Source organism: Acanthopagrus latus, chromosome 17 (assembly GCF_904848185.1).
Source record: "Acanthopagrus latus isolate v.2019 chromosome 17, fAcaLat1.1, whole genome shotgun sequence".
Classification (NCBI taxonomy): Eukaryota; Metazoa; Chordata; class Actinopteri; order Spariformes; family Sparidae; genus Acanthopagrus; species Acanthopagrus latus.
The window spans coordinates 6,470,991-6,497,547 of NC_051055.1; the positions used below are offsets into that span (position 1 = coordinate 6,470,991).

Below are 26,557 nucleotides of genomic sequence, written 5' to 3' on the forward strand. Positions count from 1 at the left end.
GACCTTTATGCTATTTTTTTAATGTTGCTTTATGTTGATGTTGTGGCTTTACGAGGTGAGGTGGATCCTTTGTGTGGAGCGACAGTCAATCTCCAACCACTTGCTTTGATTACCCCCCTCTGCCAGAGAATGCTGCGCACATGTTACGAAGAAAGACAAACATGCACTGGGTGTGTACTGGGAGCAGCCCAGTAACCCCTAATAAACACAGATGCAATGCATAGACACTTAATGGATTCATCCTGGTGAAGCATCATGACACGTGATGTGTAAAAAAAATAAAAAACAGGCAGATGATTGTCAGCAGATGAACCTGCTAATGTGGCTTACATTTGTGTGGTGGCCAGAAACATGATTCCCAGTAGGCGCTTACGTTGCTCGATGTCTGCTGGATTTGTAATTGTGAACCAATAGGTTCACCGTACCAACTGTATAAGGTTATTTATGTTTTCTCCAGCATGCAAGTGCAGTGACATTTAAGGCTGTTTAACAGGAAGGTACAACAATCTGGAGATGTGGCGATAGAAAGAAGTGAGCGTACCAGAGCTCTGTAGTGGTTTTCTCTTCTCTGCTTGAGGACAGCACCTCAAGGCTACATTAGCGGTCACTTGTGCATAATGCACCCACATCTCCAACCTAACTGTTGGTGGTGAAGTTGCATTTGGACAAAGAAGGCACACGGTTTTAAAAAAGGAAAGAGACCACAAGGAATAAACTAGAATTACAAAGGAGTCAAGTTGCTGCTCCCGAGCTATCCCGCTGAATAATGTCCAGACGACATCTCTGGCACATTCCTTTTCTTTTTACTTGGACAACGCTTCATTTTTACTCAACAGAAATTAGCAATGAATGACACTGGCAGCAATCTAAGGTAGTGCAAAGTGCAAGTGGTTTCTTGCTTGCAAAACACTAAATGTCACAAAAATATCAGGGCTCAATGCTCTTGTCACGTTAACAGGTCTTTTGAAACATCTGAGCAGCGGCTACTTAGGTCTGAAAGTGGTCGTTAGCTCCTATTGTTTTGTCCTGCAACTACCAAAGCTACCAAACCCACCTGTCATATGAAAACATAAAAGATATCGGCGGGGTATACTTGCATGGAGGCCACCATTTCCCAAAATAATAGGCTGAAATTAATTGTAAAAAGGCTCTGCCATTTTTCACCAGAATAGAGAAAGGCACTAATGTGAACTTTACTCTAATTAAAGTGGGAGGATGCCATCTGTCAGCGTAGATGCTAGAGTGCACTTGAAATGGACCAAGGCCATGTGTTTTCGACAGACACAACATACGTCTGCAGTTGTCATGGTAGTGGTTATCCTCGTGATAACTAGAGGAGACAGTGTAGCGCATGAGGTCAGGATTTTAATGCCATCACCAAGACTTTCCAGTAAGCTGTAAACTGGCCTCATCAGCTCTAACAAATGGCGTCTTCTCCTCCTCAAAACCCGATGGGCTGTGACCCTCCGAGCGCAGCAGGAGATATGATATTATCTCTGGCCACTGATTATCGACTTCAACTCCACGTCAATCTCTCCTTAAATAGCATGCAAAATCAATGTGGAGTGGGTGAGTCGGTCAAATCAACTGCCTTCAATCAACAACAGAAGTCGGACTGAACAATGCCTTCATTATACGGAGAGAACTGACTTGTGCAGGTAGAACAGATGGGGCGATGTGAAAGATCCGTCAGCTAAAACATTTAATATTAACGGTCAATGTAAAGATGATGATGGAATTTAACAGCTGAAATAGACTCAGCAGCGTATCTGAACACAATAAGTATACAATGTATGCCGTGGTTCACAACAGGGATGAAACAAATCAAACGTCATGATTCTAATTGCATTATAGTTTTGAGTCACATATCGGATTTTTTTTTTTAATCAGCAACAAAAAAAAAAAAAAAGATTAAAAACATATATGGGTTAAATTTCTTGAAAAAGGAGATTTATTATCGTTTATTCCATTTTCTTTAAAGGTTTTATATATGTTCTTGTGCATGTAAGAATTCTCAAAAGTTACAGTGCTCCAGAAACGCCTTGCCAGTAGTCGCGCCCTGAATTCAGAAACTTTGTGACATCACACTGCTTCACACATTTGCATAACTTATGACTAGTGGCCAGTTGATGATGTAAGAATGACGTAGTGCAGCCGCTCCCTCTGTTGCTGTGTGTGGTGCTGGTTCAGGCCTGTGTTAGCGTTGCTGCAGGGTGTTTTCCAATGGAGGAAGTTTGTCCCTTGAGCCACATTTCCTGACCAGGGAGGACTAAAACTGTACACGGTGGAACAGAACTTTTTTTTGCTGTTACCTGCAGGACTTCTCTCAGTGGATGCGAAAGTGACGGTTTTTCAATCAGTTGCTTGCCCCCCGACACAGTCACTGTGTTTTAGAGTAGAACATAGTACATTCCTGTCTCGTCTATCTTTCCACTACAACTCTGCATCGAGATTTAGGGAATCATTTCTTTTAAAAAATCAACAGCGGCAGTAAAATGTTATTTCACACTGTAGTGGTCAGATTTTGCAATTGATCTTTGGTTCACATGCGTGCCGATCTACATTCTGTTACACCAATAGTGCACAAACACTGACGCATACAAAACCTTTTCCTGCATATTTATTCCAGCCTTACTCTGTTTAGGACCAAGAAGAAACAGGAGAATTAATGTGTCTCTTGGCATTTTGATACCTTCCTCTTTCCTGCGTCAGCAAAAAACCCCCTCCTCATCACTTTCCTGCAGAGTTTAGCAGTTCTCAGCCTCCATTACTGCTGCTGTCGCTTCCAATGGCCAGGACCTACTGCATCGACGGCTGCCTGATCAAAATGCTGCTGCCGTCTGCATCGTTAGGCTAAGCAGTGGAGGTACAGAGCGACTTGGACATCTCCAGCCGTGAGACTGATTATATCCACATTGTTCTTACAGGCGTCTCTAGTCCACTCTGGGTGTGTTCTCAGCAGTAACACGAGTTAGGACTGAGGTTCAAACAGAACACACAGCCCACCCAGAGGCCTGCAGGTATTAATGAAGTCCTTTGTGAGCAGAGCATTGGATGAGTTCATCTTTGTCCCACAAATACAAATATTTATATACACACATAGTACACATAATATTTGTCTCTTTTACATGTAGGTGAAGACCGTAATACTAAAGAGTTCCTTCCACATTCTTCAGGGTTCATCATCACTTATTCAACACAAGGCAACACATTGTAGCTGCACTGCACTCTGATCTTCTGATCCTTATATCTGTCTGAGCTTCTTCTATGATGGATCAGTCGGTTGTTTGATTGTTGAACATCAGAGCTAAATGAAGAGTCGTAAGAGATTCAAGTTCTTTAATCAATTCAGGACTGACACAAAAAACTGACGACTACCTTGGATGTTTTCATAAATAACTTTTTTTCCCCACATTAACCTCCACCATTGCTCCACTGTGATACCTGTACTGTCACCAGATCTACTGAGTGTTAAGCTGTCTGTATGTCTCCTGTGTGAGTGGAATATTTTACATGGAGACGTTTGTTTTCCCTTCCATAAAACATATTTTTGCTATAATCTAGAGGTTTGTTTACAATTCAAAAATTACTGTCAGAGATGCTCATTGACTCAGTACTTGTCATTCTGGTTCCCAGATATAGGACATACTTTGGCAATTACAAGGTTATCGTTACTGATGAAGTCCAGTTTCAAACATCCTCATTTTCAGAGTTTTGACCATTGTCTTTAAGTGGGACAGCAGGACTAAGCAGAATTTCTGTTCCTAGATTTATCTGCCTCTTGAAATATTGTACTTGGTGCACAGCGTTACAAAGATACTTAAAAAGCTGACTGGGGCTACTGAATTGCCCCGTTATTTGATTATAATGGACACCTGCCAGCCTCTCAGACACAACTTCTTTCTCCCTGGCCAAGTTGCAGCATAATCAGATGCAAAAACTCACTTGGTATTCAAACTAAATCAATCATGCACTGCCCAACCTAATGTATATTACATTACAAAGTCTTCAAAGTGCAGGACAGATAATGTCTTTGTGGCTTTCCTTGCCGGAGTCACAGCCACACCGTTGGAACACCCTTCAAGGTTGCCCGAAGGACAACCAGTGTGCAGTGTCGCGATGGCAGCCTGTTCATCATGATTGGATCAGCAGGCCTTTGCAGGGGGTTAACACATCCCAGCATGCACTCTACTCCCCAGACACCATTCTCTTCCCTCCGCATACATAAGTAATCAAGTGCAAGGCCCCTTGATGTCGATCAACAGCTCAGAGGTACAGACAGTGAGGTATCCAATTACTCCTTACGAAGGTCAGGATAAGTGGGGGGTCAATGTCAGATCTGATATTTTTGTGAAGACTGTAATTACTAATGTTTCATTATAAGCTTAATTACCATGATGGGGATGTGACACATTGATTGTGTTATAGATAAGGGTGGAGGTGCCATATACATGAACCCTATGTCATCATGCTACAAGAGTAAGCCAAGGACACACTGTGGATATCGTGAGCTGAGCCTGTACAACAACAGATAAAAAGGTGTTTGCTCTCTTCATTGTTTGGACTGTTTGCGATGAGTCATCCAGCGAGGCTGACGAAGAAGCCATCGGCTATCACAGGCAGCCACCTTTCCACAATGCATCACAATGACGGGGAATCCCACAATGTATGTTTAGCACACGTCCAAGTCACGCTATGTTTAACATCAACGCTGTCAGATGAAAAAAAAAAGAAGAAAGAAAGCTGTGAAAAGATGTGTGTCGAAAAAAAAACCCTCTTCAGGTCTATTGTTTTGCCACTAACGAGTCCAGCTCGTATCGCTGTAATTTAATTACAGCTCCCACTGAAAGCAATTACTGGTCCAGTTGTGACACCTTCACACTGTCTCTCCAAAGATCTCTGTACAAGTTGCTGCCTGCACAACTGTTATTTCCTGTTCCTGTCACGACAGTTTCCAAAAAACAGCTTGGAGGAACCACTTTCAATTGATGAGCCAATATGGCTGACAACCAAGGGTGGAAACCAAATTACTCTTTGAGAGAGCCATCCAAGCAAACACCCGCACAGTCCCGGTACGTCCACATGGCAACAGCAGCACCAGCCGGTAGCTCCTTCAAACTTCGCTAGATTTTTGTTTATTATCTGTCAGCTTTATCACTGAAAAAAGTATTACCTATGATAGATAGGAAAAGTATATCACAGCACTATTGAGTTCCAATGATTTATACAGTTGTCATTTTTCTGTGATGGAATGAGTGGAACACATACTACTTTATCACAAGAAACATTCATGACGTGTTTTGCATTGTCACGGGCTGAGAGGCTACCGTGCAAGAAAGAAGCCCTTGATCACAAACACAAACCAAAAGTGGTAAAGGAAAGGGTAAATCATGCTAGATTTAAGGTTTAGGAATGGTCTTCCCAAATCCTGAGTTGAACCCCATCGAGATTTTGTGGACTGCGCTGAAGAGACAAGTCAAGCCAGGAGGCTTACAAATTTGGGTGAATTTGGGTCACCAATTCTGTCAAGGGCAGCGGTGAAAAATGCAACCAGAGGACAACCAGAAGCTTGTTGATGGCAAAAAAAAACATAGAGTTGCAGAAATCATTGGAACTCAAGACTGCCATGATATAGATGTTCTTTACAAGTGCATTTAAACCTTTCAGCACGACTGTACATTAGTCAGCATAGGGAAAAAAAAAAAAGTAATCATTTTGGATTAAGAGCAGCAGGACTTTATGACAATAACTGCCCATGGCATCTTTCAGCCCTCCATCTGACCTGCCAGACTGCTCCAGGAGAGAGAGGAAGAGAGTCTGGATAAGAACCATGCTAATCCAGCTTGGATTTTAGGGTGCTTGTGGCTGATTTCCAGTCACAGGGAAATCAAATGGACAAATTGGACTCAGGCTGGCCAAGCAACAGGAAATCAGAGACGGTTTTATCTGTATCCTTCAGAGACCAGTCTCCACCACAACATCTCAGATCAAGCTGTGGCACTTGACAGATGGTGTTCAAAGCTGACAGCGCAGGATTCTGTGGCAAAATGAAAAGTGATGGACTTAAATGTGATAAAAACAAACAGTCAATCAATATATTGTTGACAAAAAACATATCCTTATTATCTTAGTCCGCTAATGCTGAGTGACCTAAACTGGAAACTGGACAAACTGATGCTGGGTTCTGCATTTGAACTGCAGTTACAGGAGGGCTGAACCTATTAATGTGCATTGCCACAAAAATGACCGATCAAACATTGCTAATGCCAGTGTATTCTGAGAGCTGGATCACAATTGTAGAGTTACCTCTAGAGGGTGCATCCATGCAGATGGCATGTCGATTAGAGGGCTAAAGAATAGGACAGGATGGGATAAACAGTAACAGTCAAACAGCTGAAAACATGGTAACAACATTCCTCTAGGTCCTGAACTGAATCCCTGTCCACCCACACTGGTTCACAGAGAAGGAGCCATGTATGAAACCCTTTTGCTTGGAGCAATGACAGAAATAAACACTGAACAACACCTGCAAAAAGATTGCTTCAAAAATGCCTACAGTCAGGAGTATTGTGGGAATTACCTGTTTCTTTAGAATTAGTTGAGTTCTTGGAGCTTTGGACTCAACTTAAGTAACATAGTTATTTCAACCGTAAACATGGTCTCTTCACTGCCACAACCATTTCACAACATCCATCAGCAGGTATTATTTTGAAAGTCTAACCAGACTTTTCATATTTATTATGGTTAACTTGACCATGGATGTCACAAAACTGAAGCTTAGGGGGGTAGGTTGAGCATCGTAGTTTGACGCTTAAGGACACTGACAAGGGTTCAAGTAAAAGATGGCATGATAAAATGGCAATTCAGTCTGATTGTTGGAGCAGGCCTTAGGGTTGGGGTTGTGATTGACATTTCAGGATGTGCAGAAAACAACTGAAATTTCATAAAAACTCCATAACAATCCCACCTTTTCTCTGTACGGAGTTGATTAATGCAGGCAGGCAGAGGCTGCTGTAGCCACTAACAGTTCAAATGCGTAACTCAAATCAAAGCTATGGCGCGTCACTTCATAAATGTTCTCATCCAGAAAGAAAGACTCAGATTAACGGCGCTCCAGTTACATTTTAATGAGGACATGTAGACACAAACAATTAGGATGTGGATATATGCACTTGCAGTTTATAGTTTATCCATAATAATGAAACAGTTCATATCATCAGGAGAGAGAGCACTCAACAAAGTCAGAGGCACAAAGTGCTAACGCTGTGGATTTATCATCCATGTTCCACACTTCATTCCATTTAAATCAAACAGTAAACTGCAATGTTAAGACGTTTGACTGATTACATTTTAATGAAAGACTTTTAATTACGCTCTTGCATTGTGCGTGTTGCTGGAGATGACTCGAGGGAACCCAACAGGAGAACCAATATCAAAATCCCACGGACGAAATCCACAACAGCGCGTAGCAGTCTCTGATAGATACACAGAGTTCCTCCTCCACTTTATGTTTCCTTCAGCAGTTTAGCGAGACAGAGAAAGCACTTTGTTTCCGTATTCAGCAAAAAATGTGAATGAGCTTTTGGAGTCTTTGAATTTCAAGATGGCAGCCTATTACAGTCGTTTTGAGCGTATCCGTGTCATCGACTGTGCTGACACAGCTCCCTGAAGATGGAGAGCTGGCTTGGTTTAATCATCCACTCACCCACAGTATGATGATCACACACATTGCGAGGAGACAGGTGGATGGATGCCGCATTGTGACAGCGCTCAGTCCCATCGCAAAATGATACATTAACCTCCCCCTACAGCTCGTTCTCCAAACAGAGACATACTGCTATAAACACATTCACTTATTCTTTTTGTGGACATCCTTGTCCTGACAAAAAAAAAAAATGTATATTTTAAACCTTATGTAGCTTATATGTGAAGCTACTGTATGACAGTCAGAGTGTAGGCAAAGGAGTAATCAGTATCTTACCAATGTAGTGGCGATTCCTCTTTGTCAGTGTAAATCAGGAGTTGAGGGGTGAATGTCAGTCTAATCTCTACATGCGGGTCCTACACTGTGGATTCTGCTGCCATCAATATGAAGCCCTGAGCTCAGGGTGTGGGTGTTTGTTTGTACTACCGTACAGGTGAGTATTAGAATCTCATCTGATACTGTAAGGATCAGCTGCAGAACACTAAAAACTACATGTCACTATAGAACAGATCTGTAGAAACAATAACGATTTTTAGCCCAAAAGCCAGAGTTCGGGACAACAACTGGAAGAAGGAGGGGACTGTGGGAAGGAATTAAAAGTTGATGTGAAATGTAGGTACTTTCTATGTCAGAGTACAGCAGGTTTAGAGACAGATATCAGGAAAAAGAAAAAGTCTGCGCTTTCCAGGCTAAATCAAAACAGAATAAAGAATCAATGACCTTAATCAGAGCACTGAGTCCCGTCCACATCAGTTATTAATGCCATGCCTGTCAGGCACCTTGTTATTGCAGGCACATTCTGTTGACAATGATACCACGGGCATATTGGTGCCACTGGAAAAATGTATTGATAACAATGAAATCTAACACTTGGTTAAAGTGTAAAAAAATACAAATAAATCTTGGCCTTGGAATTTGTGCTGGGTTACTTTTGCAGCCGGTGAGATCGTTCGGCAGACGTGGCAACATTTGCAAATCACATGAGAGCTGAAAAACACTGTTTTTTCAACATCTAACACGTCTGCTCTTTTATTTTTGGTTTTGGAAAGAAAAGAAGCCAACCTTGCATCACTTTTTAAACATACAGCATTAGTCTTACTGCTGTGGCTCAGGCAGTAGAGGGGTTGTCCCCTAATCAGAAATACTACGATTAATAGTGGATTAATGAGGAATAGATACTGAACCCCAAAGGGCTCCCATTGGCTGTCCCATCAGTGTGAGTGTGTGTATAAATGGTTATCACTCCTGCTGACTAAGTCATGTCCTGCATGGGGGCCTCTGCTACCAGTGTATGAATGAATGTGTATATGAATGGGTGAATGTTGACTTGTGTTGTAAACCACTGAGTGGCCAGGAGAACTAGAAAAGTGCTATAAATGCAGTCCATTTACCTTTTACCATTACACTGTGTGTCATTGTGTTAAGGGAACCAGGGCCCGACTGGCCTACAGTTATTTCCTTTGTCCAAACTGTATTTTCAATGTCATCTATGTATAAAAATACATTTTCTACACAAACTGTGTACATTTTAATTCAATATCTCAGAAAAAATTAGGCAATAAATCCGAAAATAATCATGATTTTTTTTCCTCTTCTAGTTATGGGCTGTCCATACATAAGTTACTGTATATTTCACTGTTTCAATTTTAGCATTTCCTGCTGAAAGACTGCAGTCTTGCAGGCTGCAGTGTTTGCACAGGAACCCCCCCTGAATTATACAGCTGAAGGCTGTGGAAACAAAATTAGTTTTTAAAGGTGGTAAGCCTACACATTACACCATATTGATTCTCAATGCACTGTTCAATTAGAATTCATGGAATTAATTATTTAAGAGAAATTAATCTGTGTTTTCAGTGGAAGAATGAATGGGCTATTCTCAGTTATGTTTCCAGTACAACCACACCCGAGTTGTAAACTGTGGGATTATAACAACACGACCAAAAGCATTTTGTTTTGATCAACCTAACCAACCTCACACGCACTGGCTGAGCAATGTGACCACTTCTGCCCTGCAGTCAACATCCAGAAAAGCCAAACTGATAAATGATTTATGCAGACTGTACGCTACCACGGGCCGCATTAAAAATACAGAATGTACACACAGGTGAGGAGACGTGTAACCTGGATTTCCTAAACTTCCTACTAAGCCTGTGTAACAGTATTTACACTTCTGTTTAAAGGCAGACAATATCCTAGGTAAAAGTTTGTTTTGTGTTGTTTTGGGTGATTCTTTTTTTTTTTTTGTGCGGTGACCTGAAATCAACCATCACACTTCTTCGCATAAATGTCTTTTCATGTCCAGCGTCATCTGCAGAACGCCACTGACCAGAAATGTCAGCCATTATCAGCAGAAGCCATTTTAAAATGCCCTGAGATTTCAGCTGGTATTTTTATGAGCGGATAAGAATAGATCAAAAGTGACATTGTGCTGACCTTTTGGTGCTGAACATCTTGGCAGCGTCTTCTTTTCCTGCTCAGAGGCTTTGGGAGGTCGAGATTCGATGTCGACTTTTCAAACCTGCGGGAAGCACGCACGCACACAGACACGTACGCAGATGCACGCACACACATACAAAGAAAAGAAAAAAAGGGGGGGGGGGGGGGGGGGGACAGAGGGAGATAACCGTGAGATTTTCAGCATCAAAGTCAGATCGCCCTCAAGTTGTCTAGATGCCTCGGCCACGCTCGCTCCGACGACCTCCTTTAGCCGGCCTCCAACTGAGCGCTTCAAATTGACTGGGCACGGCAGGAGGCAGCGAGCGGAGCAGAACTCAACCAACACGACGACGACAATGCACGGAGTCAAATGTCAGTTTGAATAATTATTTGCTTTACATCGCCACAGCAGCACCCATTTCAAAAACAGGGCCGAATTGATTAGCACTGGAGCTCGACTGGAGGAAAGGTGAACCAATAAAACCAGATATCTGCTTCCGTAGGCAAGCGTGTCACACGCAGGCTATTAAGTGGCACAGTCTCGGGGCGGCTGAAACCCCAAACAAGTATCCCTGTCTCTCCATATGTCTGCGCTATACCTACCACATTGTATAATGGCAGGGAGTTAGCCTCTGCTCTTTATGTATAGGTTATCAGAGACCGTAGAGGAGGAGCTGGAGTAAAAGAAGATGGGGTTCAATAATTAATGCCGAGGTCTACGCAGGCCTCACTTCTCACCCTCTCCTCTCTGTAATGAGATGAGTGGAGGGCCAATGGGAAGGAGGGAAGGAAAGGGAAGGAGAATGGGGTGATTAAAGTAGCCGGGATCGGCTCCATCTACCTTCCTTCCCCCCCTCCATCAGTAAGGAGCACGAGAATGTGAGCACATACACATTATGTTCCCCGGAGTGGGTTTTCTCTCTCATATACTGGCAGGTGGAACAGAGAGAGCTGGATAAGTGGGAATAAAGATTAACAAAGTAGTGTGACAGTGGAAACATCTGATAATTCATTCAGGGTTACACGCAATGCGCAGAGGTACAGTACTCACTTCTGTAAGTAATCTAGGGCAGCCCTGAAAGCCATTTAAATGTCTAATTATCATTTCTACATGTTATATTTGGCAGACATAAATATATTTTAAATACAACCTGCAGTAAAATCACATTGTTCTGTTGCATCATTTTCAAGGTATGACGTGAACTGATAATGCAATTAGCTGGATTATGGATTAGAGCTGTCTCACTGTGAGGTGGCAGACAATGAGACTCATTTTCATTTTCTGGTTCATATGTTCATATGTTATTTTTGGTTCCTAGAATAGGTTTACTTGCTTTAATGTTCAAAAAACACATCAGTTCTCTGTCATTCCCCCTCTGTCTGAAAATCCTCATAATGCCAACATGCTCTTAGTGACAAAGCTAACATCCTTATATTTGGCAGGTATGGCATACCAAGCCAAATTAGTGCTGTATGTTTGCATGCTAACATTTGCTAGTTAGGCACACAGTAAAGCCAGTGTCCCAGCAAATGTCACTTGGGACCATTTACAAGCCATTGTGGTCATAAACAATGGCACTGGGAGCAAACGGTATGCCACAGTTTCAGTTCATCTCTCTTCTTCACTAAGCCTGCCGGCTGCTGTCAAACACTGAATCTGACAAGACACCAAGAGAGAAAATACCTGCTGTCCTTTCTTTAACAATTATCATACAATGCATTAAGGGTGTTGCAAAATTGCCATATTCATTCATTTGATATTCAACTGAGAATCCAAAATCGGAAAATAAAAAAAATGACATTGTTCCTTTATGAATGTGATACAAAAAAACAACTAACACTGTGATTGTCGTACTTTTGATTTTATGCCAATATCAAAAATAGGGAATAAATAGGGCCAAATTTGCTTTGGATATTTAATTTCTCTAATTTGCATGATAGAAGTCATTTATGCTGGCTTTGTTAGGCACGTATAAGATGCATTGCGGCTTAGCTTGAAAGTGGATGATGTCTGGCGGCAGCAGCAAGGGACAGACCCCAAACACTGCAATCAAGTCAGACAGTTGTCCATCAGCCTTCAGTCTGCACTGTACAGGAATCACCAAAACACTTTTAAATGTGTCTGATTACATTATAATCAGCTCCATTAGTTTCAGGTGTCTTTAATTATGACACCACAGCATATTTAAATGCTAGACACGCCATCTGTTATTTCTGTACGTGGACCAACCATTTGACACGTAAATCATCTTCACAACAGTTTGCTGCCGTTTACAAATCATCTGCCCAGACCTGTCCCACTCAGACTACACTGACACATGGAATACAGTAACCGTCGATCGCAAAAGGAAATACAAATCATGGGACTCCATACGACAGTTGTTAAGACACATCAGTTTTGAAAATCCTTTAACTTTATTATGTACACGGCATTTAAACAAATTCAGTTTTAATCCATCTGAAAAACGTCATACCATTATGGCAGCAGGGGGACATTAATGAGATGAGAAATACCTTGTCATGAAGGGCTGCAGGTACATGTGCGGCGACAGCCAATTATTCTAAAATATTTCATTTCATTAACAGGACCTGTTTATCTAATCTGAGGGAAAATTCACAGCCCAGGGAGCAGCGAGAGAGATAATTTCAAAGAGTCGAATAATTTCCTTCTCCATTCCTGTTGGAATGTGACTCATCCTCCCGTTCGTCACAGTGTTGCAGGGCTTTAAAATGATTACACAGTGTACTTCACCAAACTCAGCACTCCCCTCAGAAAAATAATAACAGGCCTTCAAGCCTTCAGTGGTCTATACTGAACCAAGACAAAAACTGAAAATACATTTAGACTTTATTTGGGATTATATGAAGCCAGCTTCACCTGCCAGTGGGCTTAAAGTGAGTACAAACCAATAAGTTCTTTTTTAAGCAATATACAGCAAAATGAAAAAAAAAAAAAAAAAAAACTACTTGAAGGCAACAGAGAGGAAAGCAGAGGATACTATAGGAGCAGTTGCACAAAACATGAATTGAAATGAAGCCAGCTTCCACATCGTTTCGAAAATGACATTTTTCAAAGAGGTTATTGCACTTGACCACTGTCTCATTTCGGTCATGCAACATTGCATTTGTTCTATTCTTCTCATTCATATTTAGGATCAGGTCCCCAGAAAAACTGACAACTCATTAGAAGAATTCTGCGAGTGACTTATTCAAGTCGAAATCTAAATTTACCGTATGGGGTTGCTAAGATTGGAGAAACAAGCATGAGGAAGCACAACTGTAAAGTGTTCAGCTGAAAAATGGAGGGGTAGGGCTGAGCAAGGGGTGTGTCGGGATGGGGCCTTCCTCTGTGTGTTTGATGAACTGAGCTAAGTAGGTGACTAGTACATTTTCTCTGACTAACATCATGATAGGTTTGATCAACTAAGCAGCAGATGAAGAAAAATGTGCTGGCAGATCTGCAAGAGAATCAGAAGCCCCTTGCCTAAAATGGAGAGTGGAATGTATACTGTAGTTGCAAGCGTTTCAGTAAATCATAGAGCCTCTGAAGGTTGCATTTAACTTAAGCTTATTTGTATGGTTTCTCTTTCTTTCTGCACCATTGCCAAGGCATGAACCTACACCGCAGCAATGCCCCAGTGGAGCAATGCGGTTCCTGCCGTCATGTATGGACCTCGTCTACTTCTGTCTCTATTGCAAAAGAACCTTGTTTGAGGATGTTTTTGCTGCCGAGCTTCATTAAGCCAGCCTTGTGTTTCAGCTTAATTGTCTCTGGGCATGCAGAGCATCCTGACAAACACTATCAGCATCCAAGCATGTAATGGATTGAGGAAAATCCCTCAGACATACAGGGGGGACAGCAGGTAGGGCCGGCGCTCGGGTCTGCTCTTCTGCTGAACGCTGCCGGCCATAAAACAAGGATGACACAGGGGTGATGTGTTCAGCCTGACACGCGCAGCTTTAAGTTGAGGGCTGACAGAGCTATTTCACACAAAACAGCGATGAGCTAAGCAAGTCAGAAGTGCAACATCAGGCCTAATGCTACCCCAGCCAAGGCAAATGGACAAACATCTATCCACTGTACCACATCTGCACAGTTTATGATGTTAATTTCAGTTCTCCCTGCCACTGGCTTTATGAATGACTGATGAGAAGGGAAGGTAAATAAAGATATCAGCCGGTGCTGGTTCCTGGATGAAATCCAGGCTGCGAGCAGGAGAAGTGGAGTATTGATCAGAAGCAGGATTAGCTGGCCCAGCATGCAGCTAAATCAGTAACAGCCATGAAGAAGTACAGAGGAAAGAAAACACAGCGGTCATGTAACACGGTCGGTACAGCTGAAGCATTTCAAAGCAATGTGTGGCCATCTTATTCTCCAGGCTACAGAAACATTAAAGAGGAAGACCGAATCCTGGCTAGCAATTTCCCTTTTTTTGTCCAATGTCATTTCTGATTCCAAGTATTATGACTGTACTGTTAGCTACAGCAGGTTTGAAGGGTGAACAATACCTGGTGCAGCTTTAATACAGAAACTGTCCCTGATTTCTTATAGTCACTGCACAGGGATTCAAAGTGAAGCTTTCAATAAAGAGAATCCAACAGCTAAATATTTTGTGAGTGTAAAATTCATGTATAGTTTCACCAAAATCTGAATTTAACCCAGATAAATAAAAAAAGCACATCTGTTAAAGCTGGGGTTGTTAAGATTAGATAAACAACCAAGAGCAAGCCACATTAGCATTCAAATCCCCTCCCATCCTTCAAGCTTCCTTCCAAAACCACTTCTCCAAAACACACTAACACACACTGCCTGATTAGACTGCTTCGCGGTGTGAAAGGCTAGTTTGCTACATTCCACAATTTCCTTTAAGCTTTTTTAGTCTAATGAATACACAAATAACTCTGTTAAAGGCCACAGTCATTCAAACGCAAGGAAAACAGCCGTCACGAACACTCAGTAGCTTAGTCCGAAAAGGTTACCTGGCGCTGTGTGCTTTGTGCTAATGTGACGGGGTTAGCTGCTGAACAGAAACGTCTGCAGACTAGCAGCATAGCTGCCGTCACTAACTGTATCCAACCGTTTGATATTCCCTCCACATGGAAGAAAGCATCTTACATTATCAACATGAATGTGAACCACAAACATGGCTTTTGCTAGCGCTCGCCGCTGTGAAGCTAGGAGGTTAGCATTGGGAAATTCTGGCTGCATTCTCTCATAGTTACTGACAGCTTCGATCCTCCTGGCCGTGTGGAAGACTCCAGTCATATGCAATGAGTGCAAGGGCAATGCGCGCTGGTAGGCATGTACATGATGTGGGCAGAGAGGTGGGTCATTCTGTCGTTTCATGCAGGCCAAATGAAAAAAAATGACCAGATGTGCTTATCAGAGGCCTGCGACAGCCACAGATACTGGATTTTTCTTGCATTTGATTTCTCAGTTGTTATCTGTATGTTAAGAGATGTTCTATAAATACAACAAAGTAAATACTTGTAAAATAACCAACCGATCCTAGCTTGAGGTCTAGCTGATGCAGTGGTATTTCAATAAGGGTCCGTTCTGCTGCAGTGATATGACTCATCTTCCCTTCTGTTCTCCACTCCTGTCCCCCTGGTTGTCCCATTGTCTGCACCTCACCATTGTTTACATCTCTCCCCCTGTAGTCCTCATCTCTCCTCTCTCCCCAGTTAATTTCCTTGGCTGTGTCTGGCAGCGCACACGTAGCCTGATTGCAGTACGTTTCCTGAACTAATAGGGGTCACATTAGCCTGGCAGGAAACACAATGCTATTATGGAAATGCTCAGTCAATTACTGGGCAACGAATAAACACCCTCTCTGTCATTTTTGACTCTCATACTTGCGTTGGTCTAATGGTTGCGATGCATGGTTGTTATCTGCCCGAGGGCATCTTATCTCCGTCTCCCGGAGGAACTCGGCAGTATACTCGAGGTCAGTGGCGTCACTGTTGGATTGCTGGGTTGCCCAGATTAGAGCATGTTCCCTGCAAATTAAAAATCTCATAGTCATATTAAAGGAATTCATTTTGTTTGATTTCAGTGACCAATGATTGCGCAGCCTTAACTGTATTCCTGTATTGACACTATAATCAGGATATCCATTTTAGATACTATGACTAATAATGACAATGGACCTCAGTTTGACTTTAACTTCTTTTTCTGTAACTGGAGCGATTTTGACACAAAAGCTGAATTTGTGACAAAATGAGAAAGTGAGATAATAAGTTATAACAAACTGAGAGATTCACAGCAACTAATGGATCCGAGTTCTCCACTTTACTTCCTCCTATTCCACCACCTAATAGAGCACCAGGAGGCTCATTCTAGCTTGTATCACAACAGCTGTAACTTTTATAGACAGAGTGCTTTGGGTAATATTAGATGCACACTCTGTGCTTATGGGAATGCCACTGCAATGAGGTTAAAATATGGAGGACTATAAATGTTTCTTAAATCACCATTTCCACTAAACAGAATGCAAGTTCAGGCTGGCTGAGTTCATTTCATATGTTTTATTAAACATTCTGAACGTATTTCAATAATGAGTCTCAATACGAGATAACAAGGTTTAAAAAAAAGCATGCTTGTAAAGTGAGCTCCCTGTAAAATTAATGGTCTGAGAACTCATATTTGAAAATAGCAATTAAGTGCTTAATGGATATTATGGAATATAATGTGGGCTCACGCACAAAAATGTTTCAATTTTTCTTTTGGTACATTTGAATTAAGATTGTAAGACTATTGCACACAACCTTCACAGATTATTTATTTGCCTTGACAGTCAGAAATGAGAACATATTAAACATAAATACAAAAGACACAACGCCTGACATCCTGTGAAACAACCATGTGTGAATCTGTACCAAAATAGAAATAGAGTATTCATCAAAAACTGTTTGCGTTAAAGCAATTTGTGTGGAAATGACACAGAGAAAAAAAAACAAAAAACGCTTAGCTTAGATACCGGAGACAAAGACATGGGTAAAGAGATGAGAGAAGGTAAGAAAGAGAAGAAACAAAAAGCTGTCTACCAGCAACTTTAAAGCTCACTTTTTAAGACATTTGCCGTGTCTCCTTTGTTTGATAAGTACAAAACTCAAACTTAAATTAATAATACATTTGTAGTTTAACCAAGTTATCTGCTATAACCATTTCAACTTGTATAAGCCCATTTTTTTGTTGCTGGCTTTAGCTTTATATGTATTGTTAGATGAAGAGATTTAAACCTTGTGTCTCTATACATGACAAATGTCACACCTGAAAGAGTTTGGGTCTTTTCATGTGGGGTTGCATGAGGTAATTATCCTTAGTCAGTGTATTACTAGCAGTTAGGATTACATTCCCACAACCATACAACATCTGTGTTCCCCCACACAAGCACAGCTGTGCCCCGCGCTGTACCAATGCACCAAAAATGCTATAATAACATTATATAAATATACCGTACACTTAATCAGATATATGTTAGTCGTGTTCAGCAGTACAATGCTCTGCTTCCCTGTTGGTGCTATGTGCTGCTTCTCCACACAGCTGGCTAGCAAATGCAGGGTGCATACGGCAGAACTCAGTCATTTTTACCCCCCCCCCCCCCCCAAACTGGCAACTATCAAGACTCTTGATCGCTGCCGAAACACATATACTACATCATACCAACAGAGTTATACTACTGATTCACAAACCTTATTAGAAGCTGAAACAAATGTGTCAATATTATTCCAACACAGAGAAACAATCACCAATCATTTTGGACATCACCACAATTTAGTATAAACAGGGCCTTTAATTCCTTAAGCTGAACAGTAGCCTTTAACTCATAAAAGAATATAAGCTTGCCATTTACCACTTGTGGACTACTTTTCAAATATTATTTGTCTCGTCAAGGTCTGACCTCTCATCATTACAATCTTCCAATGATCATTTTAAGAAAAATGCACCTGTATTGGATCGGTACTCGCTATCAACTGACGTACAAAGTTCAGGTATCATAACATCACTAATAAAGATCTCTCACTCATATACAGCCACCTATAAAACCACCTAAGGCAGTTCTGATGTGATGCTACCATCACAACACCAACATTGTGCGACACCATCTCTTTCACATTACAAAAAATGTGTCATACTGTGGCTCTATTAAAAAGATGGCACAGTCAATGAAAGGGTCGATAAAAAAAAACAAATAAATAAAAAAAAAATGAACCACTTGAAGAGATGTCGACACGAGGGGCCTAGCAACAGAGTCAGTCCTCACACCCGGGACGATGACTCTCTCTGCTCTGGCTTGCTTGTACACTGCAACGTCATTCCATTCAGGAACTACACAGCCTCATGAGATTACATTATGCCAAAAAAAAAAAAAAAAAAATACTGAGAATTTTGGCTTCAGAGTTCACCATTTTCTCAAAATAAACCTCTGCCTTCCTGAGCTGATCTATTTCTGTCTGAGTGCTCCTGAGGTTTGTATGGAGGCTGCACATGATGATGACAATGGTGGGGGAAAAAAAAAAAAAAAAACAGAAAACCTCAGCTTTCCAGCAGAGTAGCTCATGGCAAGGTATGTACGGGAGCTGGAACACTGTCAGTTTGAGTTAAGGCCACGTACACAGTTGGGTTGGGGGACTGCTTTCTGCTGAGTCACTTCACTCCATGATATTAGGCTGACAGAGACAAATGCCCGTGGAGTGTCAGTCAAAAACGACCCCATCCCCTTGCTTTGATTCAATTAGCTTTCAAGCAGTGTCCCATAGTGGAACCAAAGGCAATGTTCGCTCAACTTAAGTGATGAGACCAAATCAGATTTAAGTTTGCTGACAGCATCGCCTTCTTCCCATCAAGTTACGTGGTGCAGGCTTTGTGATGTATGTCATCTGGCTGTCACATTATCACTCCATTCGCAGGGGGGGAAATGCACTCAGAACATGCCCTTAATTCACCTGACAGCTATTTGAATGATAACTTTCATCATTAAAGCAAAATCGGCAGATTTATCTGAAAACGCCTGCCTGTGCAGGGGTGACAAACGGCAGAACAGGAGGAACGAGCGCAGATTCATCACTCCCGAACCAATTCGAGGGAAACACATTTAATCACTTTATGAAACATCAACATCCAAAGACGGCCTCCGCCATCCTTTATCCTATTCGATAATCAGTGATCCGGGTCACGTGGCCGTCCCCCGATGCATTGTGGGACGAGCAGACTGGGAGGAAGATAGTGGTCTGTTGCTTTGCTCAAGGGAGGAGGAGACATGAGGGGGTCACTGGGCTGGGTTCCTCTGGCTTAGCATGGCAAATCCTCTGTAATCCTCCAACCAGTCCCATGGCGCTGTTTACTGTACGTAGGGTAAAGCTATTATGGACTCAGACCAAACCCGCCCGCTATCATGTAAGCTACATCCTACAACTGCGACAGTAGGCCATCCCACTACTGTTCTTCTGTTTGTTTGTTTTTTTCTTTTTCTCACGACGTCAGTCGACAATGTCTATCCTCTGTAAATCTCTTTGGAGATTATCATCATTAGACAGTGGGATAACAGAGAGGAAGCCAGACAAAAAGGGATGAAAATCTCACACAGAGGAGTGAGAAAACAAAACATTCCTCAGGGTATTTACACCAAAACGAGGGTGGGCCGGAGGGGGCTTCTTTCTAGCCTGCAGTCTGGCTGTGTGATAACAGCTTTCTCTAGATTAAGACTTAAATCATCACTGGAACTTTCTCTAAGACTCATTCCTGTAAACACAAGTAATTTCTGACAAACCATGCCACACGTCACGGCGGCATTAAAGCACCGTCCTGTCTGAGAATATCGGCTGCATCTTTGTAAACAACGCCTCAAGTCAGTACGGACCCATAAAGCAACATAATGAGAAAGTATTTCTTGGAAGCCTTAAAATTAATCTTCAACTGGATTCCTGGAATCACATTACAACAGAAGGCAACAAATCACTGTGTCACTGCCCTTGTCAATATCTAATTGCTTTCTTGTTGATTCAAGACCCTCCCCTTCCCTCCCTCTCTCTCTCTGTACATTGCTATTCATCAGTATAGTGCAACAACACATTTCTCTATTATTCCAAAAACTCACCAAAAGTACAGTCTGTGACAACTAATAACTGCTAACGCTTTTAAAAAAAATGCTGAATAAATCCCTTGATCTAGCAGTTTTATTGCTGGCACCAGGAGGACCAAATTCAAATGCACATGCAGCCGCTTGCCAATACCGGAGAACATTTATTTTACTACTTTCTAAATTATTACCAGTAGGTTTGGAACAAAGGAGATTATTTCAGGTAGCACTGCATTATTACTGCAATTAATTTATTTATGGTTAAAGTGATTATTTCAAGAAAGAATTACCTGAATCCTCTGGTTGCAACATATGCAAGTGAAATTCTGCTGTTTTTGTCTGTTTTAGAAAACAAACTTGAGGTTAGGGACTGTTAGCCAGAGGAAACAAGACATTTGATGTAATGAGCATTTTTATTTTTTTGTTGTTTTATAAACAACAATTTATAGGAAGAAATAATCCCAAGGTTGAACTGAGGTTTACTGTTCATCAGAGGCAGCAAGAGTCTCAAGGAAGTCATATTAAGTTCCAGGCTCATACTTTTATTTGGGGTTTATAGTAGAACAGCTATACATACTTTAATTCACTGTGTCTGGAACACTCTTTTTTTAGCTACAGACATTTTGCCTCTGTTCAATATTTTGTGAGAGTTGCACATGGGCATTACTTAACAGAATCAGAGAAAGAGTAGGGCGGGTCATGCAGAGCATGGTAGTGTGATCTAAAATAACGCTGCTACAGCAGTAACAACTGTATGTCTGCTGACTGACTGGAGTGTACATAACTCATAATAGATATATAAAAATATATATTTATACAACGCCAGATGCACATAAATTACAGAAATAAAGGCTCAACTCCGAACCAGGCATTTCAGGCAGTGCAGGAGCAGTGTTTTCTGTGGTAGAGAGCAAATCTAAAAATGCTACAAAATAAACTTTGTTTACAAGAAAAGTCCACAGTGCATCTTTAATTGGGTTGAATGATCACAATTTATCAGCTACTTGTTCTACTAAAAGTTTTTTTTTTTCCATAATGTTAAACAGCAGAATATTGAAAAAAGCAGTGAGGTACATACATAAACTGTCTTTATAAAAGTGATGTATGGAATGAATGCTGCCGAGTTGGCAATGTGCAAGTAAAGTATGTGTGCGCTCATTTCAACATATTTCATGAATATAGCTTGCTATGCCTTTATACCGCATGATTCCTTGGCCTGCAGAACAGAATACGAGGGGACTGAGCAACTAAACAAAGTACTCAACAGAGTCGAAACTTCGGTACACGACCAGAGGGAAGGTAATTTTGGTTGCAGACAAAACCCTCTTTTAGAGGTTTATAATTCTAGATTATCATTCTCACGTGGCAACGCACAAGGATCACTCAACCTCAAACAGCTTCTTTATTCTTTTTCACTGCAACAACTTCTGTGAGTGCTTATTTGGTTTTAACACAGATTAGCACCAACCAGTTACAAAGCCAGATTTAAGGCTTTCTCTACCAGTGGTGGTGGCTCCCTCTGGGCCGTTTGATTTAAGAGCTCTCAAAGAACCACTGGAGAACCATATGCATTACAAATACATGCAGTAACAATTCCTCACTGGCTACATGGCACTATTAAAGAACAAGTGAGAACCACTCATGACTCGGGGAGAACGTTATACCAGTCAGTTTAACATAAAACTGCAGTACTTGGAAACCACAGAATCCCTGTGGAACCACTTATATCTCCACTCAAGGTTATACAGAACAACTGATTTAATCTTTTATTATGGAAGGTCAGATAGCATCGCCTCAATATACAAGCAGTTCCTACTTGATATCTTAATAGGCAACACCTCAAAGAGCAGCAGCTTAACCGTCATTTTTCACTTGTCTTCTCTTCAGGAAAATCTGCCTAGCAACCAATCACGTTGGATGTCAGTAATTCTGTGTTTGTGTTCCTCAGGGTAACACAGAGGTTCTCGCCTCTACCTGCTTGTGTGCATGTGTGCATGTGCGCACACATTAGTGAGGCTGCAGAGACAGATAAGATAGTTGCAGCTGTTAAAACACTGCATGACTTCTGAACCTCTCACAGACGAATCTAAGAGATACTCATTTCTGGCGTAGCCATCTCGATGAACATGAAGCCTCGTCCTGGACAACTTCGCCTTATCAGCATGACAACAAAGCACCAGCAGCGTGAAAGTACAGTTTGATTTACTTGAAATACATCTTCATTAGGTGCCTGCTAATTCAATTTGTTTCTTTTTGAAATAACATGAATATAATAAATTCTACTAAGTGAATATTGCTCCGTTTCATCAACAGGAATCTCAAAGCAGTAATCAATTGGTAACAGCAAGCCCTCAATGATGATGGCAGGGTGAAAGATTAATCAAAGCCAGCAGGACCGTGCATAATTTAATCATTAGAGTCATCACTCAAAGTGTGTGTATGTGTGTGTGTTTGTGTGACACAGCCATCCTTTACAGTAGTGACAGATGGGATGGTTCTTTTTTGTATAACAAAGGAGGTTCCCAACAAGTGGATTTTATTAGTAGAATAGATTAGTCCAAATTTACATTTTACAACAACAAGATGGTTAGTATTGATGTTATTGATTAATAAATAATAGATTCATCGGTTCAATTAAGATTTTGAGCTGATTGAAACGGTATTAACCAAAACTCTGAGATGGGCACAAAAATATCAAAAGAATTTTTTATTTAAAAAAAAAAAAAAAAAATTTAAGGATATCAAAACTTAATATGAAATATTGCTGTGACAAAATGTTTTAAATCAAAATCAAAGGAATTTGTAATTTAAGAGAATACAAACATTTCCTCTATACAATTTCAGCCAGTTAGTTATCTCAATATGTGCTGGAATTTGTTGGATGAGTTGAGACAGGTGCTCCGCAATTAAAATGAAGTCTGGTTTTGTGTTATTCACTTCATATTCAAGTAACTTGTTTTTCCAACTTTATCTGTTCTGTTAACTCCCAATGTAGCGTTTCATGATCATATTAGTTAAAAAAAGAAAAAAAAACAGTTTTCTAATGAAAATATGTCAGAAGAATTTCATATATCATTAATGAAAAACAATTAATAATCGATTGCTTAGGCAGCCGACCTTCTTTCAGCAACTGTTTTGAAAAACTACTAATTACATTTGAGTCTTGTTTCAAGCAAAACCTCCATATTTACAGCTTCTCAATGGTAAAGATTTGTGTGTTGTATATTGTATCACTTCATCCCACAATTCATGACAACATGACATATACAATACAACTTTCTGTAAACTCAATTTACACATACTGAAAATAATCTAGTGAGCTATAGTTGTATTGTTCCTTTTCATTTTGACACCGCTTTATGGCTATATTACATTGGAATGATGGCACACGTGGACAAGTTTTAGACACTTTTTAATACATGGTTTCATCTCAGTTCATGGACTTTTGCCTTTTTGTCATATTCTTCAGTAACACAGGGATCGCAGTTAGATGATTGTCTTGCAATGCATTGATTACCGCAGACTTGCTGAATACCGATACTGTCATTTACACACTGTGAATGGCTCTATATCATGAGTTATGAGGTAGTCTGTGATTCCCACCTCTATTCTGGATGATCAGTTGGAAAAAAAACAAGCAATATGAATGTTACCGTCAAAGTGACTTTTTGTCCATTTTCAGGCATTTTTCAAACATGACACTGATCAACATGACTAGTTTGTTATGCTAATTTAAAAAAAAAAAAGTCAGCGTTGTCTAACTATTGTGGACAAAGTTAAACAACACGAGCCTCCATCATCACACGACGACTCGCACTGTGACACACTTTCATGACTTGTAACACTTGTCACTTCCCACGCCTCGCTTGGCTTTGACTCGACCTTGAACAACTCACAGTCCTTAAACAACAAACTACAGAGAGTGTCAGCAAAGCCCAGTGTGTCTCTGGACGGGGGGATACAGTGCCTGAACATGCTGACATGTTTCATTAAGCTGTATAATAAGAGCTTAAAGAGCCTGGACAATATACAGACACCCCCCCCCCAACCATCTTACCCCTGGAGGCAGCTCATTGTGCACCTTATGTGGCTATACCTTATTGCATTATGCAATAGTGTAATAGGCTTATCTGCATGCTACCCTGCAGGGTTTGGGGGGGGGGGAGTTTTGGGCTGACTCCGATGACTCACTTCAATAAGTCTCTCTTCCTCTGAGCTTTCTAGCTGCTGAGGACTGAATTTTCCACACCCCCATGTAAACACTGACCTCAGATGCCACTTACAGGGAGGACAGCCAACATCCAATTATCAACTCACTCATGAAGGAAGACCAACTTTCTTTGCAGACACTTCTGAGTTCATATTGGCTTTATGTCAATTTCTTACATTTCTATTTATGATTATATTTTACCTCTATAGAGTTCAGTGACCTTATTGCACTTCATCCTCTCTTCACTCTGCTGTGGTACTTCTAAGTGTTCCTTCATTATTCATGCAGGGAGTCCCAACCTATTTTTTGCTGGGATACTAATTCACTGAGCATTCTTAAAATGTACTCTAGGACAGAGAAATGGCTGATAAACGTGTTGTCAGCACTGCTAACGGTAAAGGAGATAAAGGCGACCATCTGGCTGTAGTTTAAACTGCACTTAAAAGCACACAGTGTCGACTTGAGGAAGAACTACAACGACCCCGTCACCTGAATTTCACCTGCACCGTCTGGAAGCATCACAAGAAGAAGCAGCGTCCACCACCACCCCCCCTTAAAAAATAACTATTTTTAAAGCATCCGGGCTCCTGAGCTGCACCCGCCGCACGGAAACACAACACTTTACTAACATTAAACCTTTATGAGGGAAACGACTAATCCGGCCATATCAAAATATAAACCGGGTGAATCGTTTCGGAAATAGCACACACACGCCGCCGCTGCACGCCGGTACTTACTTTCAGAGGGGCATCATGCGAGGAGCCGCTGCACACGTTCGCAAATTGCATTCGGTTACACTCGGGGTTTCTTTTTTTTTTTCTCTTTTTTTTCAGAAGTGTTTCTTCGTCAGGCGTGCACCATCGCGGGAATGTACACAGAGGCAGACATGCGGAGTCATTTGACCTTCTCCCAATAGGAACTACCATCGCTGAGACGTAGGACAGGGGAGGAGCGGACCGTACCAACCCAGCGTCCCGGCAAGGTGGGGGGGGGGGGGGGGGGGGGGGGGTGGTAGAGGTGGTGGTGGTGAGGTCGGCAGCTGTCATCCTGGGGTGTACTGTAGGGATGAGAGTCACAGTGGAAGTGAAGGAAGAGAGGAAATGTGGAGCTAGTGTGTGGAAATAGAGTGAAATAGCAGGATGGAGCGATTGAATTATCAATTTAATTCAGTTTCTCAGCCAGTGATCCCATATCATGCTCAGAGGTTCAACCATTACATCTGCTCTCAGCACTGAGGGTAACTCCACCGATTGTGTACATCAAAGTGTACTATAGTGAACACATATGCACATACATACATATGTAATCCGATAAATTGTCTCCAGTGATGTAATTCAGTGACTAAGTTGCCTTGTGGGTAATGAAGACAGCAGGTTTTAAAAGGAAAAAGAATGCACTGATTAATAAAAGTGATATCTATGGTTCTGCTGTATGGATTTGGATTTGGATTTTAAGCTGTCCATGAGGACTCCAGCAGTGTTATAGGGGCGCAATGCAGACCGGTGGACTGCTTTTCAAAACCTGGTGCCTACATTACCCACAATCCAATATCACCACTGAGTAACATCACTGGAGGCATTTTGTCAGATTACATGCAGCTTCCTCTGAAGCTGCAGAGGGCTTTTTATTACTTGTCTTCACTTATGCAGTAGTACTACCGAAGACTTGTAAACCCACTTTACCGTGTAAAATTGGTGGAGTTTCTGTGTAAATGTACGTCATGATTCACGCTTAAAAAGAAACAACATATTTCATATTTATTCCAATCTGAGTTTTCAGAAAAGAACCACCAAACTGGACATGTTTGTGTATTTTTATGTAACTTTTATTTGACTAGGAAGTCTGTTGAGATACATCATCTCTTTTACAAGAGGGACCTGGTCATCTGGCAGTATGGAGTAAATATGCACCCACATAAAAAATGTACAGCAGTGACATATAGCACTTAACATAACAACTGGTAGAGCTTCAATATTTAAAACAGTTGAAAACAACATGTAGTCCAGGGCACCTCTGCATCTCGACCAATTCTGGATTTCTGGGGCCGATGCTGAGACTGATTTAAGGAAGTGAGAAAAATTCCAGCTTTGATTTAGTGGTAAATATTCCAAGATATACACAAAA

General features: G+C 41.3%; 1 protein-coding gene across 3 annotated transcripts in view; it reads right to left on the reverse strand.

Moving 5' to 3' along the window:
• The window catches only part of oxr1a (oxidation resistance 1a), a 158,617-nt gene extending 133,286 nt beyond the window's left edge, over positions 1-25,331 (reverse strand). For 2 of the 3 annotated variants that reach the window (XM_037073886.1, XM_037073883.1), the window contains exons 1-2: positions 25,171-25,330; positions 10,139-10,223 (exon numbers count right to left, since the gene is read on the reverse strand). In XM_037073886.1, coding sequence (XP_036929781.1) covers positions 10,139-10,155 — 17 coding nt within the window. In that variant the 5' untranslated portion in view covers positions 10,156-10,223; positions 25,171-25,330. Of the gene's footprint in view, positions 1-10,138; positions 10,224-25,170 lie in introns of all 3 variants that reach the window. The other variant, XM_037073884.1, reaches the window with a different exon arrangement.
• Positions 25,332-26,557: the final 1,226 nt, after the last annotated feature.